This window comes from Monopterus albus, unplaced genomic scaffold, assembly GCF_001952655.1.
Source record: "Monopterus albus unplaced genomic scaffold, M_albus_1.0 scaffold43.1, whole genome shotgun sequence".
In the NCBI taxonomy this organism is placed as follows: Eukaryota; Metazoa; Chordata; class Actinopteri; order Synbranchiformes; family Synbranchidae; genus Monopterus; species Monopterus albus.
In genome coordinates, this window is record NW_018127923.1 from 1761985 (window position 1) to 1772197 (window position 10213).

A 10213-nucleotide genomic window follows, 5' to 3' on the forward strand; every position below is an offset into this window, starting at 1 on the left:
CACGACGCTGCATTCCATTTCAGCAATTACTTTGCAGAGCATAATGTTATTAAATATGATTGTGAGTGTGTTGTAGACTTCTGCTCCTAAGTTAAAACAAAAATTTTACATTTAACTCCCATTAAGTTGTTAAAATACTTAAATATTCAGGACATAATTTTTGGTTTGGCAAGGATCTAATTCAGCTGTTATCTCTTAATGTCACTAACTCCATACGCATATCATTAAATATTAATTCAGGTAGGCTTTAATTTTAATTTGTGTTCAGGTAAGAAACACATATTGTAAATCTACACTTGTATATGTTATAGAAAATATTGATTAGGCTATTAATTCATCTTTCGAAAAATCTACAAAAACTATATTCTTGTAGTTTTTCAGAAATTTGCAATGTACATTTTTTATGACAAATTATGAAAAACTAATATGTTAAACAATTCACTGGATGGCCTACCTGCCTGTCCACCTACTTGCCACTTGTGCGCACTCTGCTTGTGCACTTGATGCATGAGCCAAGGATCCCCACAAGGTGTTGCAGTTGCAGGCAGATGTGTTACTGCTCTGTTTTACAGCTGCTTCTTCTTCTTCTTCTTCGGCTGTTCCCGTTAGGGGTCGCCACAGCGAATCATCTGTTTCCATCTAACTCTATCCTCGGCATCCTCTACTCTCACACCATTTAACTTCATGTCCTCTTTTAGCACATCCATATATCTCCTCTTTGGCCTTCCTCTTGACCTCTTGCCTGGCAGCTCCATCTCCAACATCCTTCTACCAATATAACCACTATCCCTCCTCTGCACATGTCCAAACCATCTCAATCTGGCCTCTCTGACCTTGTCCCCAAAACAGCCAAGCTGTTTTACAGCTAAAGCTAGCGAACTATGGCAGAGAAGCTGCCCACAGCAGCTTTCATTAGCAAACAGAGACCATTGTGACAGATCAGGCTTTCCCCTTTAGGACATGTAGCCTCCTAGGTAATGTTGTTGTTGCCAAAAGTTGTATGTGATCAAGAAGACCGACACATAGAACAGACTACATGTACATGCAGCCACGGGTGGGAAAATACTAACAGTAGTCAGCTCTAAGTGTATAGACAGGATTGTGAAGCAGTTAACTGGGCATCAAAGGCCAAATGCAGTGTTCATGTTACTGTTAGACATTAGTAATTGTTAGAGCTTAATGTGTTAGTAATGCAATTTAGTAAGATTCAAAGTCTGCTCTAGTCTGTTTTGTTTCAAGGTTAGCAGACAGAATGTTGATTCTGAAAAGTGAACCATAAGTCATTATGACACCAATTCTTTTCTGTATTAACCTTGTATTAGAATATTATGTCTGAATAAATGAATGAATGAATGCCTTAGCTATGTACCACATGACAACATACACATACATTGAGATTCTTCATTTTGTTATGACTAGGTAAAACGCAGTGGCTCCAAGCATGTGGAGCTCTAGATAAGAGATGGAGTCTCTGGACTGACTTCATCTGGGTAAGGGGTTAGCCCAAAACTTATAAATGTATTAGGCTTTGTGTGGCTCCTTTCTCCAGCAGCCAGTGTGTGTGTCTCTGGTGGGGGGAGCAACCCAGGTCGTGTTTGTAATTTTTACTTGTGGTTTAAAATAAATCAGCACTAAATGAAGAAAGACGTTCTCCTTCGTTATTCAGAACTGTCCAATAAAAGAACTGGGCTATTACATTACCAAGATGGAATAAAGCCTGTGTTGTAAATGGAGTTAGCTGGCCTTCATCTTCACGGCTCACCACCAGAAAGGACTTCTAAGGCTAACTGGCTAAAGCAGTTTAGCCATGAACCACAGGTTCCCAACTATGGTTCAGGGCCACAGATCTGAGGAGTAACATCTTATTTAAGAAAGTTATAACTAAAAAGAAGTTGGATGCTGCAGGAAGTAAAACCAGAATTAACATAGGTGTGATTTTTGAAAGACTGCGACAACTGACAGAACAAAGGGGCTGAAAAGTGATGGCATGCTGGCCGTAATTCTGCCGGACAGGGCATTATCAGTTTTGCTTTGTTTGGGGGCCATTTGTTATTTTCTTGAAATCAGTAGTAGTAGTCACTCAGCTTGTGCAGCAGTGAGCTTGCATTTTGGAGGAGTGGCTTTGGAAAGAAGTCACAACAAAAGGGTGGGATTTCTTTGGTTTTCTACTTTCAAAATCAAGCTTCCTCTTGCTGTTTTTTTTTTCAGGTTCACCAACCCTACCTTTAAGTTACATACTGTAGCTTTAATAAGAAAAGAATCCAAATTAATTCAGATCTAGCTTTAGCACTCTTGTTAATGCTAATGAACCAGTGTGAAACCTCAGCCCCTCAGGCAGAAGGCAAATAGTACCTCTAAACGGAGATACTGTATGTTTAGCTGCTAATCTGCAGGCAATCCCAGGCTGTTATTTGAGACGTATTACTGTGCTCTGACCCAGCAGCTCCCTTTGCTCTGACAGGGACCTGCTCATAAAGGTTGGATGACGTCAGAAGCGGGTCTAGTCATTAACAGCATCGCCTGCCAGCGCCGCTGCTGTTGCTCTTGTGCGTCTCGGGTAAGATTCAGACACTGCAGCGCTCGGCGTTGCACAGTTTCTCTATTATCAACTGTTTTAAATGTGCTGGTAGGATTATGAAAAGTTACTGACCCATCACTGCCACTTGTCTCTCTCCAGGAGGACTTGATATCCGTCTGTTTGCTATTGTCTTACTCTTTTCGGGACTAACATCATGGGGAGATTAGATGCGCTCCGACAGTTTAACTTCATCCAGTGGCTCAGAGATGAGAGACAGTCGAGGAAACTGATTCTGTTCATTGTTTTCGTCGCTCTGCTCCTGGATAACATGCTGCTGACTGTAGTCGGTAGGTGCATTTCTGCTTTTCTCGTATTTTGGTGTTGTTCCCCCTGCGCAACAGGTGGTCTGGTATAAGTCCGTCTAAACCAGCCGTCCGTTGCTGCCCAGCCTGCACGATGCTCTCGGAGACAGACTAAACCCTCAACTGTCTCAGCATCGAATTCAAACCTGTGTGCCAGTCCAGATATAACGATGTGCTTAGTCCCATAGTAAGATAGAGGAGGAACTGCAGGTCAGCAAACGGGAACACTGATGATGAACTGTTTAATGAATTTGATTTAGCTTTCAAATCAAATAATATTCATTTAACACAAGCTCTCCATTGACTCAACATTAAGATCAGATTTGAGGCCATCACGTGTTAACCTCAATATTACTTCAAAAGGCAGTATTACAAATAACTTCATGCACTGATAATGACCAGTCTTTCAGAATTGCTAACTGATCCACCTACAATCCAGCTGATGCAGCTGTTCCTTTAACTATGCTGTTATAACATATTACAGCAAAACTTGGCTATTGTTATTTTTCTGAAACTCGTTCTTGTGTGTAAAGCATCACCAACCATCGTCACACACCACATCCAGAGCCATACTATATGTCTTTAACAAACAAGCAGCAAAGAACCCTGCCAATACCTTTAATTAATCCTTGATTTATCCCTGAAAACAAACCAAAATCACTCAAGACTCAAGATTTTTATTTGCCATTTATGCATAAACAGACAGTCTAGGCATATAGGAATTCTTGTGCAGCTCTCCTTTGGAGTCAGGTAAGGAGTCAAAAGCCAGAAAAGAACATCTAGTCTGAAAACAAAGTTACGTAAGAGTGACATAGAATAAAAACGCATTCAAGATAAAAATGCAATACAACAAATAAGATAACAGATAATGGATGAGATGGTGAACTTCAAGTATTGCACATAGTATTTCACACAATGGAATTTGTTATGGTATTTCATTTAGTGAGGTAATAAGAGGTTATTGCACATGTTTCTCACATTTTTGTATTTGCCATCAGTTTTACTGCGGCAGGAGAAAAGCTGTTGTAAAGTCTTGTGTTTACTAAGTTTGCCAGAGATGCCTTTATTTATTATTTATTATTAAGCATTTCCAGTATTTCCCCCTCAGTTTATGTATAACCTGAAACATTTATTGGTTTTCATTTGGGTTCTGAAATATATTTACAGTAGGTGCAAATGAATGATGTGCAAAGGGATGCCTTGGAGTCAGCATTTGGGTTCGCCTCATATAAGTTGATGAATAAATGAATTGGGTTGTAATATACTGAGGGATATTCAATGGATTTTCTCGGTTTTATAGTTTAGGAAGAGTTCATGATCAAGACCATCAGTTCTCTGTTTGGAACATTGGGGCTTACAAATGTCTGCATATCTCTGTTTCCTGTTACCAGCAGCTTAAGCATAGGCCCCTGAGTGTACTGGCTGAACAATCACAAGCAACATCTGCTTGACCAGTCACAGGCCACAGTAATTTCATCTTCCCTTCTTTAGGGTTTCTTTATTTCCTTCTGGCAGCACTAGTAAATAACCCCTGAAGAGTCTTCCCTGTTCTAGGCTGGCATACAGTATGTTCAGTATGTTCCAGTGACATCTGGATTAGCGTAACACCAGTGAGCATCGATCAGTGGTCATACCATATTTCATTATATCAGTCTCATCTTGTCTCTTTATCTCTCACCAGTTCCCATCATTCCCAGCTATCTGTACAAACTGGATGAGTCAGCAGATATGGTCTTGAAGAACAACACCCTGCCAGAGCATTCTCCTCCAGAAGCCTTCCACAGCATTGTGTCTTTATATGATAACACTGTGAGGTCATCAGGCTCCAACACTACAGCCAGGTCTACTGGTCTGGTCCCTACTCTTCCCACCACTACAGAGCTGCCACAGAACTCCTCTGACTGCCCCGAGTCCACAAGCAAGCTGCTCAATGAGAATGTCAAAGTGGGAATGCTGTTCGCCTCCAAGGCCACTGTGCAGCTTATTACCAACCCCTTTATAGGGCTGCTCACAAATAGGTAGGGTATTGTCACCTCTTTGTGTTTCTATGTGGCACTATTAGCTATGTAGCATTCACAGCTGGGAGACGTAGTTGGTTAAGGGTCTTCACAGGCAACCTGAAACATTATTATTGCACACTTTCATGCACATTGTGAGCAGGTGGGGTCAGGGCTGGCTTTAGTTGTGTCCAATCAAACCAGGTCCTCTCATCCGCTTTAAAAAGCAGGACGGACACCTGACTGGCTGATGTCACTGATGTCAGGACACAGAAATATATGAGAGGAAAGATGTTTTCCCTGTGTCTTCTTCTCTTCCATTGCTAGATTGACAGGAATTGACAAAACTATTTATGTAGAAGTACTGCACATAAATATTCACCCAGTAGTCTGTTAATATCACTGGCCAGCATTTGTGCATGGAAGAAATAGTCTCAGCTCCTCTAACCAGTAGCAGTTATATAGCATAATTTAATAACTGTTACGGTCCCGCGTAGCTCAGCTTCCCATATTTACGTTTCTGTTTACCTGTTCTCTCCCCACTCCTCTGTCACCACTATTAGTCATTATTCCAGTCACCTGTGCTCATTAACCCCCGGTCCTGTATTTATACACCTGTTTTCTGTTCACACTCTTAGTATGTGTGCATGTCCCGTGATTACCTCGCTTCAACTACGTGTTCCGATCCTGCTCCATTCGTTTCTGTTTTGTTTCCGCAATTCATCAGCCCTGTTTACTCTCCGCTCGGTCAGTCTGTGTTATTCGCCGTTTTTTGTTTTTCTGTCTTTTTCATACGTAAGTCTTTAGCTCTGCGCTTTTTGTTTCGTTTACTTACTAGCACTGCTCAATCCGTTAGCCCTGCTCTGACTACCAGCACTGCTCCAACCACTAGCGCTACCCTGACTACTAGCGCTTTAGATCCCAGCTTACCTGATATCCTGCTCATCCCTCCTGGTCCTGTCTGGTCTCCTGGTCCCCTCCTCGTGGTTCCTCCCTTGGTCTCCTGGTCCCCTCCTCGTGGTTCCTCCCTTGGTCTCCCGGTCGTCTCCTCCTCCCTTGGTCTCCCGGTCGTCTCCTCCTCCCTCGGTCTCCTGGTCGTCTCCTCCTGGGTCTCGCCTGTCCTTGGTTGCTCCCTGCCTGTCTTTTGGCCATCCAGCATTATTTGTGTTTTGTTTAATAAACTGCTTTCTTCAGTTCCTCTCCTCTAGCCTGTGTCTGCAACTGGGGTCCTCACCACGTTTGCACGCAACAATAACTGCATCCAGTGTGTGAAATGCACACATGTAACATTATAAACATTTCACAGTTCACATGTTAACAAATTCTCACTTTGGAAAGTGGTTTAGGATGTGTACTTTATGCATGACAAAAGTAATTTTTCCAACAGTTGTTTACAGATAGACTATTTCACTTATAATCCACTATATCACAAATTCCAGTGGGTCACATGTTTACATACACTCAGCTGACTGGGCCTTTAAACAGCTTGGTCCAGAAAATGATGTCATGTCTTAGGAAGCTTCTGATTGGCTAACTGACATCATCTGAATCAGTAGGAGGTGCAGCTGTGGATGGATTTTAAGGCCTACCTTCAGGAAGGAGACATGTTCTGTCTCTTAGAGACGAACATACTTTGGTCTGAAGAGTACAAATCAATCCCAGAACAACAGCAAAGGACCTTGTGAAAACACTCGAGAAAACAGGTACCAAAGTATCTATATCCACAGTAAAACCAGTCCTGTATCAACATAACCTGAAAGGCAGCTCAGCGAGGAAGAAGCCACTGCTCCAAGATGCCATAAAAAGGCAGACTATGGTTTGCAGCTGCACATGGGGAGAAAGATCTGACTTTCTGGAGAAATGTCTCATGAAACAACAATTGAATTGTCTGGCCATAATGACCATTGTAATGTCTGGAGGAGAAAGGCGGAGACTCATGAGCCAAAGACCACCATCCCAAATGTGAAGCATGGGGGTGGCAGCATTATGTTGTGGGGGGGTGAACTGGGGCACTTCACATCATGAGGAAGGAAGATTATGTGGATACACTGAAGCAACATCTCAAGACAACAGACAGGAAGTTAAAGCCTGGTCACAAATGGGTCTAGTCTAAATGGACAATGACCCCAAACAGACTTCCAAAGTTTCAGCAACATGGCTTCAAGGTACTGGAGTGGCCGTCACAAAGCCCTGACCTCAATCCAATAGAAAATCTGTGGGCAGAACTGAAAAACAGTGAAGAGAGGCCAGTGGTCTCATTTCTTGGTTCCGGGAGTCTTACTGCTGCAACAAGACACAACAATGAAGAGACAAACACAGGTTAATGTGTGAGTGGAAATGGTATGAGTCACTGTAGGAATCTTTAAGGTGTGTGTGATATTTAAACTGAGTTTGAAAGGATGGAAGAACATAGATTGGCCTGCTGAAATCATTCTCACCGGGTGACATGTTTATTTAGGCTATCATTATTCATTTCAATTTTTCTGTAGAGTACTGTAAGTGCAGCTAATAAATCCACGTGCCCCTGAAGGGGTTCTGCATGGATTCAGAAGAAGCCACCCTTTGCTGTTGGTCCTAGCTGCTACTTTCAGGCTGTCTTCAGGGTGCACACAATTTTTAAATCTTTATATTTTAGCAAAAATGACATCATAATACTGTAATGTCCTTCACAAAAATGGCTTTCCTGTCTTCTCCCATCCTTTCAAATTTTGTTTAAAAATAGCCCAGTAGCATCAACATTCACATCAGTGAGGTTTTATGTCCCTGTAGTGTCACCTGATCTTGACTGACTTGGGTTCTGTCCAATCACAAGCAAGCAGTGTTGTCGTACTTCTTTCGTAATCTGAAATGCCATTTTTTTTCTTTCTGTCATTGTGTTTTCTGAAATGTCGTGTTTTGCACTTCATGGCCACCACAGACGCATCTTCAGGGCACAAATGTCTCCATTCAAAGTACACTCTTCAAAGTAAACTGCAACCTCAATGGCTCAAATAAACCCATCCATCCATCTTCTTCCGCTTATCCGAGACCGGGTCACGGGGGCAGCAGTCTAAGCAAAGATGCCCAGACTTCCCTTTCTCCAGACACTTCCTCCATCCGAGAGACATAGTCCCTCCAGCGTGTCCTAGGTCTTCCCCAGGGCCTCCTCCCGGTGGAACATGCCCGGATCACCTCCCCAGGAGGGCTCAGTGTATAAGATCAAATCTTATACACTGAACTGTAATGATTCCTTTGCTTAGGCATCTGATATGAAAATCACTACAATTAAAACACGAGCTACAGTAGCTCTGGCCAAGGAGGAACCTTTTGTGATGTGTTTAAGGTGGAGCATACGGGTTGACTGATCAATATACACAATAAATAAATATGTTTCAGTGTGTTTTGTTTATACCCATTAAGAAATGAATCAAAAACAAAACATAACCTGTGAGAACAGTTTGAAGATTTTACTAATAGAATAAGAAACAAATGTTGTTGACATTCACTTCAAAGCCTCAGTGGTTCCAGATGGGCACTTAGATGTGCTGTAATTGAGGCAAAGAACACAGAGCCATTACTGGTCCTTAGTCACCTTGTCATATGATAAAGGACAATACAAGGGAAGTCAGGCATGTCAGGTGTCTGTATGAGAATACAATGGCTCACATGTACATGACAGCTATTTGCTTTTTAATGTAAACACATGTCAACATCCTCTGGCAAGTTGAAAGAATGCTGTGTCATGCAGATACAGAATTTTTACAAATGCTTTGTGTTCACTTTGTTACATGGCACTTATTTTCTAGAAAGTCTGTTTTTATGAATGTTGGCTTTTAGGTAATAATTATGGGTTTCACAGTTTTACTATTTGCCATTTGTACACAGCTGAAGACAATGTATAACCTTCATGTAACCATACTTCTTATACAAATGTAATGTCTGCCTTTTTTGCTGTTTGTCCCTTTAGAATAGGATACCAACTTCCAATATTCGCTGGATTCTGTATCATGTTCGTCTCTACTATCAGTAAGTGCCAACATTTCTGCATTATCAGAAAATCAGTATGCTCACATTATGCCTGATGTTTCTTTGTCTATATTTCTGTTGTTCTCGACGCTGTGAAGTGTTCGCCTTTTCATCGAGCTACGCTCTGCTGTTTCTGGCTAGATCATTTCAAGGTGTGGGCTCCTCCTGTTCATCTGTGGCTGGTAAGACCTCCTGCTCCTGTTTATGTACACGTGATGTTCACAGTCAGGCAGTGTAATAAACTATATTATTTATATGTTATATATTATTTTATTTGCAACAGCTGTGAAATAAATCATGGGCTAAACTGACCAATGTTATTTCAGCTAATTTGTTTGGTAAAATGTAGTTTATGTTAGCCTGTTGGACAAGGTAGGCTGGACTGCAGCAGAATGCTTTGTTTTCCAAAAAGGTAACAGTACTGAGCTACAGTCTGTAGAAATGAAATGTGTAAGTTTGACACAAATTAAAAGCTCTAAACGCTGCTAACCCCCTTTAAAGGTTTACTTTGAAAAGTGAACAGTTACCAGATCCATTTGTAATCTATTACTCATAATGCCATTAATAGCATAGCATAGCAGGAAATGAACATCTCAAAAACATTTTAGCTGAAACATGGATAAAAATAGAGAGAGAGTGGAATGGCAAGATAAGAAAACAAACATATAGTAACATGTATAATCATTCAACTGGCAACATCTGGATCTCAGTGGACCCCCTTGCACTGCTGAGATCTTTTTACATAAATGTATCATAAATAATAAAATAAGCTGTAAATAATATCCCGGCTCTTACATTATGAGTTTATCCTACACCTGAAGCTTAGCTAATAGGATTAGCATTATGGCAAATCCCACATCCAGCTGCAGGCCATAGATTAGATTAGATTCAACTTTATTGTCATTACACATGCACAAGTACACAACAACTAAATACAGTTTAGCATCTAACCAGAAGTGCAATAACAGCAGTGCAGAGTGCACAGTATCTACAGTCTGTACAGTCAGAACTAATTTACCGATGGATATGTACAACTGATATTTACAGTGAGATATGTAGGGTGATGTACAATATACAACAGACGTTATGGATTTAAGATACAAGTAATGGATAATGTACATTAAGCTTATAAAGCACTAGTGCAATGGGATGAGATGGAATGAAACAGTGCAGAATAAGAAGATAAGTTACATGAGTGAACAGTTCAATGGATGTAAATAGTGCAAAGATAAAGATAAATATACAGTATCTGAATATGAACAGTGTGCAAATTAATACAGAGCAGTTTTCTTTGAGTATGTGCAAATTAACAGATCACTTCAGTGTTACAG

General features: G+C 41.0%; 1 protein-coding gene across 3 annotated transcripts in view; it reads left to right on the forward strand.

Annotated features, from left to right (window-relative positions):
* The first annotated feature begins 2329 nt into the window (after positions 1-2329).
* Positions 2330-10213, forward strand: part of slc18a2 (solute carrier family 18 member 2) — a 41374-nt gene continuing 33490 nt past the window's right edge. For 2 of the 3 annotated variants that reach the window (XM_020599918.1, XM_020599916.1), the window contains exons 1-4: positions 2564-2865; positions 4562-4898; positions 8824-8882; positions 8981-9064. In XM_020599918.1, the coding sequence (XP_020455574.1) occupies positions 2733-2865; positions 4562-4898; positions 8824-8882; positions 8981-9064 (613 nt within the window). In that variant the 5' untranslated portion in view covers positions 2564-2732. The other variant, XM_020599917.1, reaches the window with a different exon arrangement.